Source organism: Leopardus geoffroyi, chromosome A3 (genome assembly GCF_018350155.1).
Source record: "Leopardus geoffroyi isolate Oge1 chromosome A3, O.geoffroyi_Oge1_pat1.0, whole genome shotgun sequence".
NCBI lineage: Eukaryota > Metazoa > Chordata > Mammalia > Carnivora > Felidae > Leopardus > Leopardus geoffroyi.
This window is the reverse complement of record NC_059336.1, coordinates 124,795,223-124,819,690: the sequence shown is the minus strand read 5'-3', so window position 1 is coordinate 124,819,690 and position 24,468 is coordinate 124,795,223. Positions and strand designations below refer to the sequence as shown.

Here is a 24,468-nt window from a genome sequence, read left to right as displayed (position 1 = left end):
CTGGCAGAAAATAGGCATTCAGTGTTTTCAATGTAGAACAAATGGATGAGCTAAGGTCTTTGTCTCAGCCTCCGAACACTCTGAGCACAATATGTCGGGGAAAGTATAATTCACTCTGCAATGCCGCCCAGAGCCTGCTGTCCCCACTCCACCCACAGGTGCAGGGCCCTGGAAGGAATGGTCCCTCTTGCCCTACATTCCCAGGACACACCTGGGGTTCAGGAGAGCACCTGAAGCCGGGGGTTCCGATGCCAGGAGCCCCAGGCAGGGAGACCGGCCACAGAGGGGCAGCTGAGGGGCTGGGTGGCAGCCTGGATGGGACTCTAAGGGGAGGGCAGCCAGTGCCCTCAGGACGCTGGGCTCCTGCCGTGCATTGTGCTTTTTCGACTTTCAAAATTTTCACTGTAGTTTTTCCATGTAGACATTTTTAGGCTTTTGGCACTTTGCTGGGGAGCGTTCAGGTGTTGCATGACAATGAGTGCACAGAGTAGCTAGCAAACTTTCAGTCAGTAGGAAGCTCTCGTGTCCACAAGGTAGGGAAGGATCTAGGAGAGCAAGAAGGACGATCTGGGCAGGGGACAGAGACCCCTGGGAGGAGGTAGGACAACCAAGGCCAGACAGAGGGGGGACACAGCACTCCCTCACTGCAGAGGGACTGGCACTGATCCTACTGTTCCCCACCGAGGCACATCACAGCCCAGAACCAGTCTCTCTCCAAGAAAGTGACAGGGAAGGACATCACCAGGCCAAGAAGAGACTCAACCACCGCCACAGCCCAAAATGACAAGTGCTGTTTATTACAGTTCCATGAATGGGCCCAGCCACAGGCTCAGCCCATCCCAGGGAGGAGCAGAGATGAGCAGTCACAGACCCCTTCCCCATCTCCCGAGTCTTGTCCAATCACACACTCCGGGCAGAAAGTCTCAGTATGGAACACAGAGCACGGGTTCCCATTGCTTGGCGGAGCATCTCAGAGTCACAGATGGCCCCCCTCTTGGAGCGTCCAACAGAGCAGCGGGACGTTGTCAAACAGGCGAGCGTGGGAGTTCCCAGGAGGACTGGGCTGGAGGCTCTGGTCCTAGCAAAGGTGTGAGAGGAGGTCTGTCCAAGGTGTCCGAGAGCAGGCCTTGGCCCCAGGCCTCCGCGGGGCCAACGGCCTCAGCTAAAGCTGTGCCAAAGCCATCAAAGCTTCGTAAGCCATTCAGGAGACAGTGCGTCGAGGTTGGCAACACAGAAATTCATATCAGGCCTTATGTAACCTTGGCTGAACCTACCGACCTCCAGCAGAATTTCAGCAAAGACGAAAAACAAAAAGGAAACAAATCAGAGGGACTCTGGCCGCAGCATCCCTCCCCACGAGAAAGATAAAGGCATAGAGTTTTTAGCCAAGTTTCCCAATATCATTTGTGTTTAGAGAAAACGCTGGTCCACACAGCCAGCACAGAGAGAAGAGGCAAAGGCAAGTAGAGTTCACATGACTACTTTATATTAAAGTTTATTACATTTGGAAAATCTACTGTACAGGGAAAAACCCATTGGATTAAGTAGAGTTTTGCCAAAAGCAAAAGACTATCTCTCTTTGGAATATTCCTGATTCCAGCCCAGGGGGCAGGGCCACAGGAGCTAATCAGAGGTGAACCTGGTCGTACGTGGAGCAGCTCCATGACGGGTGTGCCCAGGCCCCTCTCATCACCTTCTAGAAGAAAATGTGCCCCAGAGACAGCACCAAAGGAAGGGCTCGGTCTTCAGGAGATTCTCTGGGGCCACTACCACCTCGCTCACCCCACAGTCCTCTCTTCTCGGTCCCCAGCTTGAGATCCTGGGATTCCATCGTCACACAGCTCAACATCGCGGCAGCCTGGGCCACGGCAGCGGCCCCGAGTCCGTGGACACAAGCGTGACCGCTCCAGACGTGACTGCCCACGGCTGCCAGGATCAGCCAGCCCCCCAGTGGGGCCACCCGACAGACATTCCATACCCTGTTGCACACGTTGAGTGACAAACTCAGAGACAACACACAGACTAGGCCTACACGTTGGCTTCCAGATTTGGTTCTCCTAGTTAAAAAACAAAACAACAACAACAAAAACAGTCTTCTTAACCCTGATGCTGTCTCCTCGCCGTAGATTAGGGAAGCAAGACGGGGGTAACCAAATCAACTTACTTAACTTACCTCGGGAGTAACCAAGTCTACTGGGCTATGAACAAAGAAACTAGAGGAAACATGTGCAAAAACAAGTTGGTATCTAAATGAGACCTCCCCGCAAAACGTCGCTCTGATGGAGCTCCGAACTCCTCTCCCTGCCACTCAAGGGTGGAAATGTGCCCCCAGACCACTGGTCTCCACCAGCAAGTGCGACAGATGGGCCAGCCCTCGGCCAAGCGGGCCATCCAGGTCCAAAGCAGCAGGGTCCCCTTTGTCTCCAGAATCGGGTCCGGGGAGGGGCTGCTCCAGGTTGGAGAAACTGAGTCAGAATGATGAGATGCCAGGTGCTGGCGGTGGCAGAAAAGTCACGTGCGAGAAAGCCCTTGCGCCCAAGTCTCCAGGCAGAAGTCAGAGAAGCAGAGGAGAGCCCCCAGCGTGCCCCGGAAGTCCGTGGGCAGGGAGCCGGGGAGGTGGCATGGTGGCAGGGCCTGCAGTTCTTCGTGGAAGAGGCAAGTGGGGGCCTAGCGAGTGGCAGGGGCAGGAGGAGCCCCGTCCCTGTCAGGCGTAGAACTCCTCCTGTTTGCTGGGCTTCTGGTAGGCCCCGCCGTTGGCTTGTTTGGGCTCCTCCAAGGAGTAGCTGCCCTCGTCCTTCTTCTTCATCCGGTACAGCATGAAACCCACCAGGCACACGGCGAAGATGAGCCCCACGAGGCCTCCAGCGATGACCCCTGTTGGGGGGGTGGGCAGGGAGGCCGGCTCAGCTCAGTTAGGCAGTAGTTCCCTCACACCGGGCAGCCCCCGAGGTGGCCGCGCTCAGCCCCACTCCAGCGCCCCAACCCCCAAGCAGCGGTATGCACCCCCCTACCACCCACCTGAAAGGAACTCACCTCCCAGCACTTCCTTGCGGTCCAGGAGGCCCTGGGAGGCCCCCGTGGCCCCACGGTCCACTGGGGGCTGATTCCGCTGGTCGGGCTCCACAGCGGCCACGGCTGTGTTCTCCCCAGATATGTCAAAGGTGAAGTCCTACGGGAGGGCAGGGACAGTTGCAGGCTGCGGAGGGCCACCACCAGCAGCAGCATCCAGTTTTATTTCTAAACCCAGAAACAGCTCAGGAGTCCCTGGTCACCGCTGCCACCAGCTCAGACACACCCAACCCAGCCCTCGGGGACCCCAAAGCCAGGCACCTCTCACCACATCACACCAGACCCTGGCTGGACTGTGGCAGATATCACAGCAAGCGAGACAAAGCGCTTGTATTTATATGAAAATAAATAGGCTCATTGTAATGTAAAGTGTAAAATGACCATGACTCTAAGATCTAAAGAAAGACCTGGTAGGGCTTCTCCCCTGCCCCACAGCAGGGGCCCTGCTTAAGTTTGGGAAGCCCTGTTTTAGGGGATCTTGAAGGACTCCTTTGCTCAGGTCTCATATTTAGTCTGTCCTGCTCTGGGCTCGGCCCCGGAGGCAGGGGGAAGGTGGGACCGCGTGAGCCTGTCTTCCTGGTGGGGAACATGACATGCTTACGGGGCACAGGGTGTTGAGTGTGCCGGATGACCAAGCCAGCGGTACTAACGTCCCAGGAAACACAGAGGATACCAGTGAGCACTCACCTGCTCCCCAGAGCCCTCTCCTGCTGGGAGCTGAGTGGAGACCCCATCCTCGGCAGCCTTCTCAGTGGCAGAAGGACCACGGTCCTCCACGCTGGGCGCGTGAGAGTCGAGCTGGCTGGGTCCTGCAGGAGCTGAGGTCTCATGGTGGTCAGGCTTCATGTCCCTGTGGGGATGGGAGGTGACAGGCCCCTGGGCCGTGGTGGCTCTTGCTGTTGATGCCTGGTGAGTGGTCGGCTGTGGCGTGGTCTCGCCGGATGGGTGGGTGGTCTCCTTCTCCCTGGCCGTGAAGCCAGGCTCCACCTCTGCCGGGAGCACTGCCTCTCTGTCCTCAGGCCTCTCTCCAGCCGGCAGGACGGACGTGGAGGTGGCGGTGTTATCTGTGCCGCTGGGCTCTGGGGCCGTGGGCACGGCCGTCAGGAGCTCCGTGCCCTTCCAGGTGGATGAGGGCTGCTGTGACAAGGTGACATCTTGCAGAGCACCTGCAGGCCCAGAGGCAGAGCTGGTTGGAGTGGGGGACGCCCAGACCTCGGGCCCAGCCAGGCTCACGCAGTGAGGAAGGCCTGGACAAGGGCCCACAGCTCTGACTCCCAGGCCTGCCTAGCGAACCCTGTTGTGAGAAGTGGTTTCCCCAGGGCAGAATGAGCTGAGGCTACACTCAGCTTTGGAAAATGGACAAGGACAGCTGCCCTTTTCTGCTGCACGTGCCTGAGGACAGCCTGGTCCCTGGAACCATGAGACATCAAGGCCGTCTGGGAAGGAACTTTTCCTGTGGTTAATGAAGCTCGCTCCCTGGGTGGGGGCACTCTCAGGGCCTGAATGCCTTGTCCCTGGCGCACACTCCTCTCTGGCCCCCTCCCTGTTCCACCTGCCCTCTCCCCAGAAAGGCTCAGCCCCACCCCCCACCCCCCACCCCCAAGAACAGAGGGCTGCATCCTACCTTCCAGCTCCCAGGCCCCTACCTCGGCCACTTTCCCCACGGATGGCCTCGGCCCTCTTCCAAAATCCTGGTCAAGAGCACCTCCTCTGGGAGGCCTCCATGGCCACCTCTAGCTCAAGGACTTCACTCCCCCAGGGAAAGGGGAAATAGGAGGAGATAAGGGACATTTATGGAAGATCTACATGCCACCAGGCTTTATGTTACCTTACAACTCCCAACAATCGTACGAAGTCAAGACATATTCCCATTTTACAAATGAGGAAATAGAGGCTTGGAGAAATCCACCTTTCCAAAGGTTGCCCAGGGAGTTAGAGAGAAGAAGATGAGCCCAAGTCTGTCTGCAGCAGACAGTCCCCAGGGCCTCCTGGAACCCCAACATTCTCTCCCACAACCCATACATGCCTTTTCCTTGCAGCGTGGACCCCATTCTCTTCCCTAACATCACCCTTCAGACCCTGCCGGGGGGCTGCCTGACCGCCACCCCCAGCTCATGGCCCGCTGCCATCTTGGGGTGGGGCCCCCATGTCAGCTCACCTGCACCTGAGCCAGAGAAGTTGTCAGAGTCATCCCCAGAGCCATCCTGATCTTCAGGGGGCACATTTGTGGCCACTATTTGCTGGAAAAGGATCAGAAAAGGGTATGAGTGGAGGCCTGGCCATGGCCCTGCTACTCTGGGGTCCCTGTCCTAGACAGCTGAGTGAGCTCCCCCACCACACACATATAGAACAGGAAGGAAACCCTTGTGTGTGGCTCTGGAACCCACAGCTCAGGGCCACCCTCTGGTCCCCCCCACACCCCTGAACGCTATGATGACACAGCCCTGTGCTAGGTACTAGGGGTGCAGAAACACCTGAGGGGGGCAGGGCTCTTGTCCCAAGAGGCTCAGTCTGGTAAGGGAGCCCCAGACCTCTCAGAAGAGCAGACAGAAGATGCCATTACTCAGAACGCAGGCTGTGGCCACAGGGGACCCCGTCAGCTCACCCTACAGTGAAAATCAGGTCTTGGGGCCATTGGCCAGGGAGCCTCAGGGGCCAAGACAGGTTTAAGAGCCTCAGGAACAATCCCCCAACACCCTGACTCCAGAGAGACATTCCAAAGTATGCTGAGCACCAGGGTATGGACACCGAGGGCCTCACGGGGGGGTGAGGGCAGGGACGGGCACGGGTAAGTCGTCTGTGCTGAGGCAGGGCTGGCCACGCAGGACACATGCTTCTTCCCACACCTGGTCTGTTTTCTCATCCACAGGAAAGACAGGACACAGACCCACTTGGGGAAGGAAGGACAGGGTGCCCATTAGGCTAGCGACAGATGAGACTGATCTAAAGGAGGCCCTGCACTCAGGAGGTGGCGACAAACAAGCCACGAGCCTGGAATGGACCCCGTGTACAAACAGCTGTCCCAGGAATGCTGTCTGCCTGGTCCGGCTGAGAGGCTGCAGGTGCCAGAGTGCAAACACCTCCCCAATTCCTGAGACAGGAGCTGCACCAGCAGACCCAGAGAGCGGGGCCGGGAGGAGGCAGGGCGCACCACACACGGCCGAGCAGGCCTGCGCGGAAAGCTGGAGGAGAGCGGCGTGGGGGTGCGGAGAGCTCCCAAATACTAGTTCCAGAACAGCGGTTGGAGAAGAGAAGACCCAACAAGCCAGGTGGCAGGAAGGGTAGCGATGAGTGTCCGTTTAGCAACACGACCTTGACCCAAATGAGTTCGTGATACACCCATCTCGAGGGCCCCAGTGTCAGGGGCCAGAACAAAGAATGAATAAAGAGGCAAAGCAGCACAGTTTAGGGCACCCAGTGTGGCCCTGAGGACATCACGAAACCTCTTATGGCCTCAGTCTCTCCATCTGTAAAATGGAGACAGTAGTAATATCTACGTTTCAGGATGGCTGCAAAAATTCAAGGAGGTTATACACATAAAGAACCTAAGATAGCCTGGCGTGCAGTAAACTCCCCACCAACAAGGGCCACTGCTCTAACCCGGGGAGCCAGCGCAGCTCAGCGCGGGAAAGAGGATTCTGGCGCCTGCCTAGGAAGAGCTGGGATAGAGGTGGCAGAGAGGCAGAGGTGGGTGGAAGAGAGGCAGGAGGGAGCCAGCTCACAGGAGGCTCTGTGCAGACTTGTCAGAGGCAGGTTCCGCCCAAGGCTGGGCTCCGGGGAGTGGGCCTCCGCAGCGGGAGAGGCATCGCCACATCCTGGCCACAGGCCACGGAGTTTCACCCTTGAAGGGAGCAGAGCAAGGAGAGCCGGACAGGACCTTTGGCCTCCCGAGGCTGCCTGGGGCAGAGCTGGCCCAGGTGGAGCCTCCGCTTCCAGGAGCTCAGGTCAGGAGGGAAGCTTCAGACATGTGTAGAAACCACCAGGCTAGAAATACCACTGAGCTTCCTCTGAAAGTACAAAACCCAAACCCTACCTCTTCCTCACCCCCCGAAGAAAAAGGTTTTGGCCCCAGAAGGGCCTGTCTGAGCTGTCACGGCCCATCTGAATGAACTGGCATGGTCCCTGCCCTCCGCCTGCACCGCAGGCCACATCCTGTCTACACTGTCCACAGGTGGTGCTTCCTACACCTGTCCTGTCTCCACCGAGCTTCGAAGCCTCCCCTAAACCTTCCGTAGTAAAGAATACTGCCCACCAGGCAGGCAGAGTGGGTCCCCTCATCCCCACATGCTCCCATCCCAGGCCCACAGCGGACTGCTTCCCACAGCCTGGCAGGGCAAGGGGAGGCCCAAGCATTCAGGGGACCCCCACCCACCCATACTCACTGAGACCCCACTTCCCTCTTGCCCACTGCCTCTGAGACCCCACTTCGCTCTTGCCCACTGCCTCTGCCTTCCCTCAGCTTTCCTGAGGAGGCCCTAGGAGACCAGCAGCGACCTTTCCCAAGGCACTGATTCCATCCCTTAGAGATGCTGTTCAACATGGCACGGGGTCAGGGCCCGGCCAGACCAGCCTCAGCTGCACAGTGTCATGAGAGCCAAATCTGCTAGCAGAAACCAGTCTCCTGTTTCACAGATGAGGGGATGCAGGCCTGCAGAGGACTCCATGCACTGGGACCATGTCACCCTTGGAGGCAAAAGCCAGGGAGGCCCAGCCTCTCACCTACAGGGAGAAGCCTCAACAGGTTAGCAGTTTCCCAAGAGCTGGGCCTCTTTCACCACTTGATAAGACTTTGGATCTGCCTGGTCCCTAAAAACAATTTGTTCCCTCAACTCTACTCAGCTTATCCCTCAGCGATCTTGTTTACACAACAAGCTCTTAAGCAAACGCTTTCTCTACTGAAACCAGCTCCTTGGCCTCGGGGCAGCCCCTCCCTCTGAGGGCTGGGTCTCCATTAGGGGAAGGGCTGCAGTGACCTCCCAATCCCCTCCAGCTTGAACCTGTGCTGGCCTCAGCTCCCTGGGGAGGAAATCAGCAGAAACTGCTGAGTTTGAACTTGGATCACTAGGTGCCAGCTGACTCCAGCATTCCGGGTGAGACTTCCAGTTTCACTTAGGCCACTGTGCTAAGAGCCTGTGGCCAGCTGCCCCCAAGGCCTCATTCAGGGCTCTCCTCAGCACTGCCTGACCTGGGTCCTTCCCAGACCATGTGGCCACAGCTCGGAGCTGCTGGGGGACAGGTGGGCCCACCTTGGAACCTGCTTCAAGCTGCCTGAGAAGGTGAAGGCCAACCAGCTCATACCTTTTTTCTTTCTTTCTTTCTTTTTTTTTTTTTTTTTTAAGTTTATTTATTTTGAGAGAGAGCGAACATGCTTGCACAGGGGAGGGGCAGAGAGAGAAGGAGAGAGAATCCCAAGCAGGCTCTGCAGTGTCCGTGTGGAGCCTGATGTTGGGCTTGAACTCACAAACCATGAGATCATGACCTGAGCCGAAACCCAGAGTCAGACACTTCAGCCACCCAGGTGTCCAGCTCATACCTTTAACGGGGCCCTTTAACCTCTGCAAATCCTAGGAAAATCCACTTTTCATATAACAAATCAAAACCCTGAGGGGCTTTGACCTGGGGTCAGGGCTCCAGCAGAACAGGAAAGAAGGTATGAAAAACTGAGGCATTCTCTGACACTGAAAACACTTTCCACCCCTTTCCACCTTTACCCTTCTATTTGAGGCAGGCAGGCGTGAGATTAGCATCTCCCACAGATAAGGAACTGAAACAGACAAGGTGATGGACTTGCCCAAGGCCACGGAGCAGTGTGCCACGTGCTCTGCTCACCTACGTCCCTCTCCCTCTGGCCCATCTATTTTAAGATGCCTGTCTTCCCAACACAGCCACAAGCTCCAGGAGCCACGAGATGAGCGCATCGCGGAGTAAAAATTCCTGACCACTACCCCAGCAGCCGAGGGGACCTCAATGCCAGCCCAGACTTCACAGGTTGACAGGAGAGGGCATGGACAAGCATCGGGTCAGAGCTGCCAGGGGCTGGGAATCTGCATCAGGATGCCACCCGCCATTCCCAAGGACAGAGGGCTGGGAGAAGAGCTTCAAGAAGCTGTCAAGAAGACAGCCTCAAGCCTCACCCTGCACTGGCCATAAAGAGAGCCACTCTCCTTGGCAGCCTGCATCTGAGTAGCCTGCTTGCCCTGGCCAGCCGAAGGACCCAAGGGACCCAGGCAGCATCCCTCGAAGACACCTCGGGGACAAGAACTCCACAGCAGTGTCACAAGTCAGGATGCCAAGTGGACCTCTCAGTGAGGTTCAAGTGAGGACGGTGGCCCCAGCCACTTCTAACTCTGGATTGATGGAAGACGTTGTCTGTCCGCCTGCTCCCTGGACTCCCGCCACCCCGTCGACTGCAGCCCATGGGTCCCTTTGGACCTGTGGTTTCCAACCCACACCCTGAATCACTGACATGTGTCACCTGCTGCCTGACTTAAGTGATGGCTAAAGCACAAATCCTTTAGAAAGCGTTACTGAGTTCACAGGATCGCATTGCTCTCTCAACCAACACACTGCTCAAAGTACAGTATTGAGGGGCGCCTGGGTGGCTCAGTCGGTTAAGCGTCTGACTTGGGCTCAGGTCATGATCTCACGGTTTGTGGGTTCGAGCCCCGTGTCGGACTCTCTGTGGACAGCCTGGAGCCTGCTTTGAATTCTGTGTCTTCCTCTCTCTCTGCCCCTCCCTCACTTGCACTCTGTCTCAAAAATAAATAACAAAACAAAAATAAAATAAAAAATAAGTCAAAGTATAGTATCGTGTAAGGAGGATTAAGAGTCACATTTTTTAAAGTAATTTTTACCCTTTCAGTTTCTTGGTCAGAACTGTGGATCTAAGGTAAATGGGCAGAGCCCTCCCCCACCCCCCATATACCTAGAGTTCATAACTCTTGGGGTCTGAGGTCTCAGCTGCAGGACCCTAGCCTTTACCCCCCCGCCTGTGCATCAGGATGCCAAACTGACCGAAGGTGAAATCCAAAGCATCACCTTTGTCCAGACCATGGGCTCTTTTCTTCAGGGTCCCTAGGAATCAGCAGGAGACTATCAGAAGTCTTCTGAGCTCCATCCCTGAGGCTGATTCAGTGGATCTGGGGCAACGGCCCAGGACTCTGATGTTGAACAAGGTCCCGGGTCCTGTAGGTGGTATGCAGACTACACTTGGAGAACAATAGTCTGGACAGGGAAATGTCTGACCCAGAGTTGCCCAGGGCCTGGGTGCTGGGGAAGGCAAATCCCTACAAAGGTCCCAAGACTCTCACTCAGGTGCAGTGTTCAAAGAAGAGGCACCAAATAGCAACAGAGCCCCGTAAACAAGCGCTAGGGGCAAACTGATCCAAGAAGACTCTGGAACATTTCTCTGTACTTCTGATGCATCCACTGCCCACAAACAGTACATCCCAGTACCTGCCTCGTCTGTAAAAGAGCCTCACCATGGAGCTAAGGAAACCCTGAACTTCCAGAGGCATGACCCCTTTGGTTCCTAGGGGTACAAAGAAACCGGCAGACAAAGGAGCCTCTGTCCTGCCTGCCCAGAGTTGCAGGACCTCCTTGGTATCCCAGGCCCGAGGCACTGACCTGGCAGGAGCAGGATCTCCCAGGGTGGGCCCACCAGGGAGGGGAGCAGGGGCTGCAGAGCCACTGTGCAGTTTTCCAGGGGAACCTGCCTGAATGGGAGGCAGGGGTAGGGGTCACAGGGGCTAGAGAATGTTGTAGAACACACTGCCCCACTCCTGCAGCTCACCCAACACCCTGGTGCCCTATGGCAGTTATAAACATAACTCTGCTTTCCTCATCTGGGGGATCATTTGTACCCCCTCCTATAGCCCTGGCTAACATGGCCTAAGCACAGTCCCGAGGGCCCAGGCAGGTCAAACCCAAAGCATCTTGGACCAAGGGTTCTCAAGGAGAGGAGCAGAGCCAGGGGTGGTAGGGGGAAAGAGCCTGACCAGGGTGGCTGCCACAGGGCAGGTCTAGCTCTACTGCTCCCTTGCCCAGTACTGCTGACCCGGGCAGCTCTCGGCCTCTCTCTAGACCACAGAAGGGGCTTGGCGGGAGAACACTAAACTCCCTTAGTGCTCTGACAGGCTAGGCTGGGACCCGGGAGCAGAGGCCCCAACTCCTTGTCAGCAGGGCCAGAGTGGTATAGGGGTGGCCATGTCAGGCTGGGTGGAAGGGGCAGGACCGTGGGCCCGGGCCCAGGAAGACACCAGGCTCCCCTCCTGCCCAGGATATCAGGGTAGTAGCAGATAAATCACTTTCTCTCTGAAGGCTTCTCTCCTGACTTGGGAGCTGCCAGGGAGACATGCTTAGGCCACTGAGAGGCACAGATCTCCCCAAGTTTTGGCCTCAAGACCCTGAAATCCACCCCGCTTTAGGCACTCCCAGGAGGAAGGGGCCCCACCAGTGCTTCAGACAGGATCAGCATTTCCGGCCTGACAGGCACAGTGATTTATCAGCTCCGTGTCTCTCTACCAAAACCAAGTCAAGACTAGACTTGCAGAGGGTGTGATGGGCATGGCCCAGGGTGGCAGGGGCCCAGGGAATGGCAGGTGGGAGACAGGGGCTTATTCTGCCTTCACCCTGAGCATCCATGAGGGCATGTAGGCCCCCAGCCCCCATCGGCACTTCCACTGTGGGGAGCACATTTCAGGGGACCTCCCAGGGATGTGCCCTTCACCCCATACACACACACAACCCACTGGAGCTGTCCCCATCCTGCCACTCAGACACAGACCTCACCAGTTGGGGGATTCCTGGGCAGGGCTGGGGTACAGGGCAGCATCCATACTGATCCATACTGGGCTTTACAGATGGGAAACCGGAGGTCAAGTTTGCAGAGCCCTTTGCCCTGCCCCATTCTGCCCATTTGGAGTACCTGGAGAGGCCAGACTTGTGTTGAGGTGGTGAGGGTCCTGGCAGCCAGTGCCAGCCCCAGTGCCCAAGCCAGGTCAGAACTGCCACCAGCACCCCCATACGCACCCCTCCACAGAGCTGGCACCGCCTCACGGCTCGCGTGCTGGGACTCGCCTTAGCCGGGCCCAGCTGAGGGCTGGGTGTGGGGCCGCAGAGCCAGAAGACCCGTTCCTCTGCTTTTCCCCACCTCCAAGAGCCTTGTACCAGGCATGGAGCAAGGTTGCCCAGCCCGGTCCTGCCAGCCTTTGTGGCCAGGGTTGCCCTGGGAGTCAGACAAGGGGTGGCCAGGGGAAAGTGACCAAACCCAGTATCAGGAAAACCTGGTTATAGCCTGGGCTCTCTGTTCCCAACTTACTGGATGACCTTGGATAAGAGTCTCTGTCCAGTTCCCCATCGGTACAATAGGTGATAGTAAGGGGGCTCCTGGTTCCAAGTCTATGGTTGGGAAGTCAAGGGGACTGCCCACCTGAGGGGTTGTGGCCCACAAACACAGTGCTCAGCAGGGGGAGGACCCACCATGACAAATAGGGAGAAGGGTACTTGATCACAGTGACTCAGTGTCACTGCCCTCAGCTTCCCAAGTGGGGTTGTGGCCTAGGCAGGACGTTAGAGGTGTTCCAAAGAAAGGGGACTCTGGGATGGCAAATGGCACCCCACGAGGACAGAGGGAGCAGCTGAGGCCACCAGAGCCTTGTACCTCCCAAGCCTTGGCTGTCCTAATGAGGCGGCAAAGACCAGAAGCTCAGTGTTGGATGCCCCAGCCAGCCCTCACAGGGGCCCCTTGAACTGCTCTCTAGCTGATTAACCTCCAGATGCCACCGGGCTTGGGGGCCTGACACCTCTGGCGCGTGGGCTTCTAGAGATACCCTCCCCCAGCTCTGTCTAAATAAAGTCTCCTCAAGTTTCGCAGGGCCAGAAACTAGTAGCTTTGGACACACCTGCAGCCAGCCGGGGCTCCAGCTGTGCAGACAGACGGGGATGGGGGCACTTCCTCACCCAAATTTATCCAATCAGTGTCCCTGCAGTTGCACAGTGTCCCCTTTAAAATGCCTCTGGTAAGACTATCGGGTGCTAGACGCTCACCCTAGAGTATAAATCAGCTCTATACAGGGGAGCAGCTAATTCCGGAACGGGGGCACCGGGGGTGGGTAGGAGCCCTGGAGGATGGGAAAGGACTGCAAGAGAGGCCGGGAGATGCCAAGGGCACATTTTTTAACTTGTGTCAGAATTGGGTCGCCAGCCAACCCCATACCTAAGAAAGACAGACTAAATTCCCTTTGTTCCCACTTTGAGCCACAGACATACATGGCTTCTCCTCCCACATACAGAAGAATAATGGGCCAGCCTGGGAACTTGCCTCTGGGATAAAGTTCAAGTCAGACTGATGAGGCACTGAGGTAGAAGCCCAGACAATGACACGGGAAGGGCAGAGTATCCTTGAAGGAGTCCCGTGGGGGTACCACGGCGGAATGGAGTTTTGGCCTTTGCAAGAGAAGGCAAAATTTTCTGTGAAGACCAGGTCTGAATCGGCTGTGCTCGCTCCCCAGGTTCCCAGTGGGATCCCACCTCAAAGGCAGCAAAGTAGACTAGGCCCCTTCACTGTCAGCCTAACATTCGCCAGGGGCCTCTTGATGGCTGAAAGGCCCACAGAGCCTCAAACGCCCCACGTGGAGCTCCCGGGCACCAGCGGCATGTGCACACAGCAGACGGTGTGTCTGTGCATGCAGCTCGGGGGGCTCTCAGGAGCCCGGAGTCACCCAGCAGGTGGAGTAGCCACAACACCTTGCCCAGAGCTCCAGGACAGTCATGGGGTGGGAGTAGGCACCTAAGGATATAACCTGGGCTGGGGGTTACTGGAAAAACAGAAATACCTGAATTAGGCCTTAGGGAAAAAACAGCTAATATGTATTGTGTGCTATGTGCCAGGCACTAATCTAAGCACTTTAGCCGAATTAATTAATCTTCACAATAACCTTAGATTCCAGTGCCGTATCCATCCTCCAGATAACGACACTGAGGCAAAGGGGACAGTTTGTCCCAGGGCATACAGCCAGTGAAGTGCTAGGGAGAGGGTCTGAGGCCAGGCAATTCAGCAGGCATGCGGTTAACAACCCTTCAGTGGGGGCCACGTGGCTCTCTTACCCTCAGGAAGAAAAGAGCCATCGTCTCCACGGGAGGTGGCACAGGGGAAAGTGCAGAAGGAAGAAGGACCACAGAAGTGAGGCCTTCCCCCCACATCCTGCAGCCTGGCCTCGCCCAGCTCCCTCGCCGGGACAGCCTTCAGTCGGCCGTTCTGGGGACAAGCCGCTGTCCCCTACAGTCCCAGGGCCCTGCTCGGCTGGCCTGAGCCCCGGCCCAGGTGCCCTGGTGTCTGGCCTCCCCCCACCGCCTGCCAGCCCAGCTCACACCTCCCCGGGGTCAGGAGCCAGCCCCTGGCAGAGGCTCAGGCAGAGGCGAGCAAAGTCTGGCCTGCCAGCGAAGGCTCACATTTCTGAGAAGGGGCAAAAGCCATGTTTTCAGGCCCTATTACATCAGCACACTGGGGTAAGACCAGCCAGCCATTCACATGAAGTAACTATACACCCAGGCCAGGTCAGACTGTACCCCTTCCTCCAGTCACAGCCACGGGGGCGGGGCGGGGGGGGGGTGCTCCCCAGGGGACTCTCTAAACAGAGTCAGGCCCAAAGCTCCCCCAGACTTGCTCCTCTGAGTCCAGGTAAGGAAGGGACTCTCAATCATGCCACGTACATTAGTTCCTGGGGTCTTTTCAAAAGCCCTCCGAGGAAACTGAGGCTTAGGGGCAAGTGAAGAAACATGCCCAAGGTACTCAGGGAGGATGTGATGGAGCCTGGTAATGACTTGGACTGCCCAATCTCCATGTCCTGTGCTCCTCCCAGCCTCCACATGACACCTCTCCAGTCCCCGTGACACTTACCTAGGCTGACCAGCCAGCCAGTTCTGGATCCCAGCTGGCCTGCCCAGCCCCAGAGCTTCAGGACCTCAGACTGGGCCCCAGTAACTACCCCCAAAGGCAGGCAGACCCAAGCAATCAGCTCAGGCTGCTGCCCTCACAGTGGGAGGAAAGGTGGACCAAGACATCCCCCCTGCTGCCCCCCAGCCCCTAGAGAGTGGTCTTGAAGAATGACCCTGTTCCCAAACAGGTAGAGGGGAGAGGGGTGAGGCCACAGCCTCTCTGCTCCTCCCACAGTTCCAAGGGCGCAGGACACAAACTCAAGACTGTCCCAGGACCTTACTACAACAACCAGGAGACCCCAGGGAAACTTTGCAAGGATGCCCCTCCCCCAGCCCCACCCACCCTTTACTCCGGAAGACCCTGTGGGGGGTGGGCGGAGAGGCAGGGGCAGAGCCTGGGGCGGCTCCCTCCGCCCAAGTGCAGGTGTGCCCATTCTCCTAGTCTGGCCCACAACCCGTAGGCCCTGGCCAGCCCGGAGGTCTTGCTGCCCAAACCATGCCTGCACCGCGCCCTGGAGGAGATGCGGTCACCATAGATGGCGGTGCCACACCCCAGCATGTCTCTCTGGGAGAGGGGGGACTGACGTCAGCCTCTACAACAGTCTCAGAGGCTCCTGAAACACCCGCAGCCTGGGGCCCTGCGAGCCCAAACCTGATCACATACCCGTCGGGGACACTCCCCAGAGATGGGACTCCAAGGCCCCGGATAGTTTCCTGGGCAGCAGGGATGCTGACAAGCTGCAGAGAGAAGAGCCAGTGCTGCCTCTGCACCCCTGCCATAAGAGTGGCACAATCAAGTCCCCAAATGGGTAGGCAAGGCCCTGGGCATCAGCGGCCACCGTGGTACAAGTGGCATGGAAGCAGCAGTCCTCAAGTCCCCCAAGGCCTCCCGGTGCCCAGCATGTGCCAGGTCTGGAGTCGATGAGTGCACCTGGCCCTCCAGAAGTTCCCTCCTTATGCACCCAGGCCCCACCACTCCATCTCCTCGGTCTGCTGTGGGGGGCAGAGGGCCGGTGTGGCCACAGAAAGGCAGCCTGAGTGGGAAAGACTAGGAATTCAACATCACTGTGGTGGGACAGTTCTCTTAACACCCGGGGAGAGCAATGCGGCCCAAGAATGGTCCCAGAGCAAAACTGGCAGCCTCTGCCACTCCCACTGCCCCCATCTGGGGACTACCTCCCCTAACACTTCCCCTGGCCAGAACATGACCTGCCTTATGGCCTGAGCTCCTGATTAGAAACTGCTGTACTGTGGGACTCGAATGAACCCTTTCTCAGTGAATGACCGTTACTGTCACTGCCCCTCTGGCCTATCTGCATGGACCAACCCTCCTGTCTGGTCCCAGTAATGGCCACCTTCTCTTGCATGTGCTCCTGGACCAGGTGTGGTCGGCTCCCCACCTGCACAAGGCAATGCACACGGCAGGCACCAGGCTCTGGGCTTTAAATCTGGTCAAGCCAAAGAGGGCTCATGACCCCCAAGGGTTGAAGCAGAATGCTTCCGGGAACAGAGACAGGCCCGGCCCTGATTCCCACCAGTCCTGTGACACAGGATACCACAAACACACCAAGTGCATGATTGTTGTTACCTACGCTTCTCTGCTCCCTCCTCCCATTTCACAGGTGGGTTCACTGAGGCCAAGACAGGCCCTTGCACAAAGTCACTCAGCAGAAAAGAGGAGGGCCAAGGCTGGATGGCAGGCATCAGAGCCTTAGTTAGTCCTGCTGGGTTCCCCTACCCCATCTAGCACACAGTGGGCTCATGGTCAAGGCTGCTTGGGTGGATCTGTGGGCCTGGCACCATGACTCAGCCAACAAGTGAAGTGATAAATATGCCTGCCTGCCTGCCCCACTGCCCCAACCTGCCCAACACAGCTTCCGTTCCTGCTGATGAGCAGACCTGGGCAGGTGGCCAGGATGCCTGGGTGTGTGCAGAGAGCATCACCAGGCCTGACCTTGCCCAGCGTCCTCTGTCCACCTCTGGTTCCCACACTGAACTCTAAGGCCACCTCCTCCAAGCAGCCTGCCAGGACCCCCACCCCCACAGATGACTCCTCGGGCAGTGAGTGTCTCCTCGAGTCCCCAGAAAAATAACGGTGGAGGACCCTAAGCCCCGGCCAAGTCCCCCATTACCACCTTCATCCTCCCCAGGACAAGGTCTCAGAGCTGAAGAAGAGGAAGGAGGCCCCAGAGGGGACAGATGGGGGAACTGAGGCACAGAGGGACAAAGACCTGCCCAAACCAGTCAGGGGCCAACCTGGGACCAGGAAGGACAAGTGTCCTAGCCATCCTTCTCTGTAGGAATAACCTCCATAGACTCCTAACGCCAGGGATGGAGGAGCATCAGGGTTAAAGCTAAAAAGGGGAGAATCCACCAGAAAAGAAGAGAGAGGAAGACCGCTTCCCAGCTTCTGAAGAGGAAGTTGCAGACGGGTGGTGACCAGGTTTCCCAAGACACTCAGGTTGCAGCCTACCCAGCAGGAAAGCCCAATGAGGAAACAGAGTCGAGACCACCCAGGCCAAGCTCAGCTGTAGCTGCAACCCGGCCTGCAGGCCCGCCAGCCGGCACACAGCCTCTTGCGGGGTCGCAGCCCTAGGTGGGTCACAAGAGCGTTCCCAGCACTGGAGCAGCCTCTCCATAGAATCAGGCAGCCCTTGGAACCGTAAATGAATGCCAGGAGGACAGAGACCCTCAATAAGCTCCAGGGGCAGAAGGGGATGCATCTGAAAGCCTTCAAGTTCATGAGTCAACAGGAAACATCCCGGGGCAGACAACTGAGTCCAGGGGCAGGTCCAGCCACTAGCCTTCCCCTTTCCGCACCCAATGGTCCCGAGCCCCAAAACTGCCCACTGCACCCCCCACCATGAGCTTGCCTCCACACACTCACGGCCTTCCAGACGTCCTGGCCTGCCAGACCTGCACAGTGTTGACAGGCAGCAGGAGGGAGCTTAGCCCACCTCCCCTCAGGCCACCCCCCACCTGCCCGCCACCGGCTCATTCTGGGCCCCACAGCACTGAGAACAGGGGAGCTAATTAGGCGCCCCGTCTAGGGCCTAGAAAGGTTATTCTTTTGGGGACTTCTGGTGCCTACTGCCCACCCAACGTAAGCTTCCTGAGGTCAGGCAGAAGCATCTCCATCACGCAGATAGAGCCGGCCATCCCGGGGGCCATGCGGGAGACTTCCCAGGTCTCCTGGATTCGAAGGTGCCGAGTTGAAGCGACCCCAGGTGCAGGGTCTTGCCTCAGTGGCCTCAAATGTGCCTCCTTGTGTTGAGCGATGCATCCATGCCTGCCCTCCCTCGGCATCATCAGGGCACCCACAGCCCGCTCCGAGGGAGGTTCCAGAATGCATCCTCGCATGGAAAGCCCTGGGACAGCTGACAGGGAAATGACACCGTGCTGAATCTGTTCCAGGGCGCAGGATCCTGGCGCCAAAAGCCCTCTTTCCACAGACTCCCTTAATCCCATTCCCTTTCCCTAGACACACTTAGGCAGGCCTTCAAGGGGGGATGGGCTTTCAACCCAAGACTCCAAAATTGGTTGTTGAAAAGAAGGAAGAAATCAGGAAACAGTGCGTTCTGTAAAACTACCAAGGTTCCAGGACTAGAAATCATTTAATGACTGATTCTTTACGGGGCTGCTTCTGCAATGGGACCTAGTGTTGGAGGGGACCAGGTGGGAAACCCAGCACAGGAACCAAGAGTACTGGGTATCTGGGCATCTGGCTGATACCATGGTGCCCACCTCCCCAGCTTTAAAAAGGATCTACTAATTCTGAAAGTGTTTCCCCAGTGCCTAAGATGAAAGCCAGTGCAGACTCGCTGTTGCCCTGGGGACAAGCACACAGGCACCATGCAAACATGGGATGCCCCATCAGGCCTCTTTGCACAAGCCAAGAACATATATATGGTCCCTGCACGGGTATCAGACCTGGGAGCACACCCCACCTTACCCCCATGGGCTCACTGTCTCCTGACCTAGGCTCCAGGGAGCAACTTTTGCCCGTCCCTAAACCACTGGGTGAACCCAACCCAAGCCAAGGATGTTGCCAATGCTCAGGGCTCACCTAAAGGCACCGTTCAGGCCAGCTCAGCCCAGCCCAATGCCCTCTCCATCCAAAGTATGCACACCCATGGCTCTCCAGGATGGAACAGCAAATACCCATAGGGCCTCACAAGTTTCAGCGAGCCTCCTATGCTGGGCTTCACTGGGGAGACTTGACAGTCCGTCAGTTCATTAATGCCATACACATACGCCCATGCATATGGACAGATCCTTTCTCGCACATCGTCCCCTTAGAGGGGCTTACTTCTATAGGCTTCGTCCACAAGATGAGGGCAATGACGTACATCGTAAAGGTTTGGCTTAAAGATGAGATAAGAAGGTAAGAAAAGTACTGAACACTCAATAATCAGCACCCAATTACAGGCGCCTCTAATTATATCGATAGCTAACTTTTCCTCTGGCACTTTCATTTCCAAACACTTTCAAGCACTCATTATGAAATGAATATGCAAATGACAAAGGACAGGGAGAACAGGTATGATGTCCGCTTTACAGAGGACATCAAGACTTGGAAGTGAAGTGACTCACCCAAGGTTACATGGTAAATTAGTGGCAGGGTTGAGACTTGGTCCTGGAGCTCTACTTAATCCAAAGCCGTTTCTGGCCTGCCAAACAGTACGCGTGCACTAAGAAAGATGCACTTCAACCCAGATAAAACATGGTGACACGATGGAGACAGGACCCAAGCTAAGAGTAAGGGCCCTTCCAATGGAGACTTATAAGTTAGCCTCACCAGGTCCAGGCTACCTGTGACCCGCGAGTCACTTACAACTCAAGCCAGGAAGAGAAACTCGGAACACAGGGTCACAAGTGCCTCCTCCCAGAGATCATCCACACCTGTTCACCGAGGGAGCCTGTAAGCATGCCCTTTGACAGCCTTTGTTATTCCAGGTACTATCAGGGATCTGCTGAGGTCCCAGCTGGGTCCATGGAGGCACAACTCCACATATCACAGATCATGAACATTACTCACAAGTGAAACTCTCACTCAGCACTGAAAACTCATGTCTTAGGAATCATTCTGATATATGTGATTAGTTTCTTAGTACTGCTGGAGAACAGTGCAAATTAGAATTGAATAGAAAAGCTGCCTGCTACACTTAGGCCCACAATTGTCACTTTTGGCTGCTGTCAGGGATGGGGGGGAGAAATAGAGCAAACCAGAATTCAAAAGGTACCAACCCTGGGGGCACCCAGCAAGGGGCAAAATGCTCTTTGGAGCTCAAGAAACCCAGGACAGAAATGCCTAACCTAACACAGTGACAACCATGAAGAAGACCCTGGCATCTTGAGATTAAATTATGCTTAGTATTCTGTCTCTCTTTTTTTTTTTTTTTTTTTTGAGAGAGAGAGAGAAAGTGCTGACAGCAGAGAGCCAATGCGGGGCTTGAACTCATGAGTTGAAGCCGGACACTTAACTGCCTGAGCCACCCAGGCGCCCCAGTATTCTTTTGTTAATAAAGGAAGGAAAATAAATATTGTAGAGAGTCCTGCCCAAAGTTGAGGTCAATATGGATTCTTAGCTCACTAAAAAAACCTGGATGCCAAGGATACCTCATTCCCAAGGGATTTCAGAATCCGAAACTGCAATAGGAAACGTTCCTCTATAAAATACTACAAAATTCAAGCTTTTCACTAATTCTTTCCAGGCCTCCCTCCTTTCTCATCTCTCTCCCCACCAATCTTGGTTAATGAGGTTTTATTGGAACCCACCATGAGCCACAGGTAGAGACTTAAAGCAGCTCCACCCTCCCACCCTCCTGAAGCCAGGAGTGACATCACCTCTAGAAGGCTCTGAGCCCAGGAGGAGAGGAGGCACTTAGCGCCTCCCCCAACCCCCACCCACCCTACCAGGCCTTAGGAAAATGTCTCTACTGGCCCCCATAATTAGGGCAAAAAGGGATTTTATGCCTTTCAAGAAAGAGAAAAGGGAAGGAGAGGAAAACAGCAAATAACTATTCCAGAACAAGCAATTTTTCTGGCATGGAAGAAACAAAAGACCACAGGAAACACACACACACACACACACACACACACACACACACACACACACACAGAAACCTTTTCAGACAAACCTGTTCTTGTCTCTTGGGAGTGGTTTTAAGCAACCTTCTGCCCTAATAGCCTTCTCTTGCCCATTCAAAATCAGGTGCCGACGATCACACCCTACCTCACTGGTCCCCAGGGGGGTTCTGACCTGCTTCCCACTGGGACCAAAGTGAACCCTGGGAGAGGACCAGATCTCTGCAACCTGTAGACACCTCCTCCTATTTTAGGCAAACCCCATTGCCTAGTTTCTTTTAGTAAGGGGGGAGGGGGCAGGGACTTTATGCCACCTTATGCCCCCACTTTTAACCCAACATGGACACCCACTGTAAGAGGGAAAAGGCAGGTCTGGGAAAGAGAAAACAAACTAAACTTTATAAAAGGAAAAAAGAAAACCTAAGCTCCAAGCCAACGTCTGACCCCAAAGCTTAGTGCTTTCAGGCTCTACTCAGCCACCTCTTCCAGGAAGTCCTCCTACCACCACATTCTAATAAGCCATCCTCCTTCCCTCCTCTCCCCTTTGACTCAACTGCCTCCCAGCCCTCTGTAATGTGTCAAAGTTTCTAGGCAAGAAATAATGCCTCTTAATGCAGCATCTGCCCTTACCCAGTACACAGGAGACTCTGGGAAACACAGTCCACAGAGAATCTCACAACCCATCTGCCTCCCCCATATAACAGGCACTCTGGGATCCCAGCTTATAAGAATGCCAGCCTCAACCAAGGCAGGCAAAAGAAACAAACCCCGCACTCCTGATTTTAGCTGGAAATAGGTGGGGGAACCCCACCTCGGCAGTCTCTGCTGAGGCCCAGTCTTGGACCTGTAGAGAGTGGAGTATGCAGGTAACGCTAGGTGGACCACCGAATTAAGCCACACATCTCCACTCTCCTCTCCAGAGTATGAACTATGAGTCAAGGCACAATCTGAGTCCTACCAAGCTGCAACTCTGAAGAGAGAAGAAGCCAGATACCAACTTCTTGGATCTGAAAGCCAGGAGTGCACTGGAGACTCGGCTCAGAAATCCTATCTGTCCCCATGGCTCCCCCAGATTTGGCACCCTTCGCCCCCCGCCTCCATCCAACTCATCAGCAATGCGAGAAGCATCAGGGACCCTGTCCTTGTACTTCAAAATATAGTTCCAAACACAACAGTCGCCTGGAAAAGTGGGGGGTGGGGGGGGCACTTCACAGATAAGCCTGGGAAACACCTCACCTGAGCCAGACCCTGTAAAATACCCCAAAGCTCTCAACAGCTGGTAGCTTCTATTATTGTAGAGGGACCCGCTTACAGAGGGTCGGCACTGCTGAGAGTTGTGCAGATGCCACATTACCCGTGGAAGACCCGGCACCCCTCCCCCCTCCTGCGAGCCTTCCCTGCCCACGTGCCTCCCTCACCAAGAGCTGGGGAAGTAGAGCAGTCCAGATGTGGTAGCGAGAGACCGCCACTTCCGGAAGGGGAAGAGCCCCCCCCCCCCCCCGCTCCGTCCACACCTCCCCTCTCCATCCCAGGGGATGGCCTCCCCAGCCCGCGGGGAGGGCCCCGGGACTCCAGCACCGGGTGTGGGGGCTGGGAGTGGACGTGGACACCCGGCGGCCAGCGCTGACACCTGGCGGCGGCCCAGGTCCCGGCCCACGGCGGGGCCGGCGCTGCGGGGCGGTTCCCAGGAAAGGGTTACAGGGGCCGAGAACAAAGCGCCCCCATTGGGGAAGGCGGGCTAGCGGACGGCGGCGGGGGCGGGAGATCACTTTCTGGGGGCCCTTGGGATGCTCTTTGTCGGCCAGGTCCCTCTTCAGAGGGGACCCACCCCTCGCCAAAGGTGGATGCTGGAGTCCTACCCAAAGGCCTCCTCCCCCAGCCAAGGGCTCCACATTTGTCCCTCTTTCCCCCAGCTCCACTGGGCGGGCCAAGGGACCCGCCTTCCCTCCGCGCGGCTACAGCACAAAGCCAGGCCGGGGGAGGGGAAGAGCCATTCCGGGGTCCACTCGCGTGGAAGCCGCAGCCCTCCCTGGCCGTGCCCAGCACCGCCCGCACCCCTCAGCGGGCAACACAACTTCAGCAGCCCCAAAGTTGGGTTCCTGCGGGGCTCCGGTGTTCCGGGACCAACTTCGCGGAACCTCCCGCTGCCAGCTCTGCCCAGCTCCCTTAGGGCAGCCGATGGGAAGCCGAGGATCCCACCTCCGCGGCCACCACGACCCCCGCGCAGCTCTGGCCCGGGCTCCTCTGCCAACGCGCCGGCCCCGCTGCTCCCAAACTTGCCTGCGCCGAAGGGGCCGGGAGCCCGGGCTCGGCGGGTCTGCGGGTGGCCGCGGTCACCGCATCTTCCCGGGTCGCCGGCGGGGACCCCGGCTGCTGCGGTGCCAGGGGTAACTGGATGGGAACTCGCGACCCCGGGAGCCGCCGCAGGCTAGTGGGCACCAGCGCATGGGGATCCGATTCACATAATTGAGCGCTGGGCCCCCGCACAGGCTCCTCTCCGCGGGGCGCCCGAGCCCCCCCCCCGCCCGTAGCGGCGGAACCCGCGCGGCGCCCACCGACGGCGGAGGCAATTGGAGCGGGACCCCGGTTTCGCGGGCACGGTCGCGGGGCCCGCCGGGCTAGCGCGGGAAGGCAAGTCCCCGCTTCCCCTCCCCCTCCACGTGCCGCTGGAGGCATCGGCGAGTCTGCAAACACCGGCTTCCCGCCGCTCCCCGCCCGGCCCCGGGCCGCACTCACCGGGAGAGCCGGCTGCAGGCGCAGCGCCAGCGCGCAGAGCCAGAGCCAGAGCGCAGCGCGCCTCATGCTGCCCGGACCGGCGGCGGGAGCGCTGCGGGCTGCGGGGATCGCGGCGACGCCGCGCGGTACGGACTGCGCGAGGCTCCGCGCCGGCTCCTCCGGGTCGTTGCGCGCGGCACCCTCGGGCAATGCCCCGCGCGCGGCTGTCCCTGGCGAGGGCTGCGGAATCCGCCGGCTGCAATCCGTTCTCTACCTCTGGATTCCTCTCCGCCCGGCTCGGCTCCAGCCCTCACCTCTCCCGCCGAGCTCCGCCTTATAATAAACCCACAGGCCCTTAGCCGTTGCAAAAACTAGCCCCCCACCCCCAGCTCGCCTAGTCTCGGGGCCAGCCCCAGTCCCCACCCCCTAGGACCCCGCCCTCTGAGCCACCCAGCCCGGCCCCCTTGGAACGCCCCACCCCCGGCGTCCTGGCCCCGCCCCCATCCCCGCCCCCTCCCGCACCGCCGGGGGGACCTCGCCTTCCTCCGGAGCTGTGGTTCCCACAGGCTGTTGTGAGTGGCGTTTCAGCTCCGCTGCTCCCGAGTGGCGGGATCGGGGCACCCCCTTCCGCCCTGGCTCAGTATATTGGGGGCGCTGACC

The 24,468-nt window shown here is 57.4% G+C and overlaps 1 protein-coding gene across 1 annotated transcript; it reads right to left on the bottom strand.

Annotated features, from left to right (window-relative positions):
- Window positions 1–775: 775 nt before the first annotated feature.
- SDC1 (syndecan 1) lies at window positions 776–24,251 on the bottom strand. The gene is made up of 5 exons (XM_045447639.1): window positions 23,830–24,251; window positions 5,228–5,309; window positions 3,757–4,235; window positions 3,034–3,169; window positions 776–2,874 (listed from the first exon to the last, which is right to left on the bottom strand). Exons 1-5 carry the CDS (start codon window positions 23,893–23,895, stop codon window positions 2,705–2,707), a joined length of 933 nt encoding a protein of 310 aa, XP_045303595.1. The 5' UTR covers window positions 23,896–24,251; the 3' UTR covers window positions 776–2,704.
- Window positions 24,252–24,468: the final 217 nt, after the last annotated feature.

What these genes read in the sequence shown, in the direction of transcription:
- SDC1 (XM_045447639.1), bottom strand. Translation starts at nt 23,895, where the DNA reads ATGAGGCGCGCTGCGCTCTGGCTCTGGCTCTGCGCGCTGGCGCTGCGC. An exon ending in GCCTGCAGCCGGCTCTCCCG is followed by an intron (nt 5,310 to 23,829) that starts GTGAGTGCGGCC and finishes ATCCTTTTCCAG; the next exon opens with CAAATAGTGGCCACAAATGT. An exon ending in CTTCTCTGGCTCAGGTGCAG is followed by an intron (nt 4,236 to 5,227) that starts GTGAGCTGACAT and finishes CTGGGCCTGCAG; the next exon opens with GTGCTCTGCAAGATGTCACC.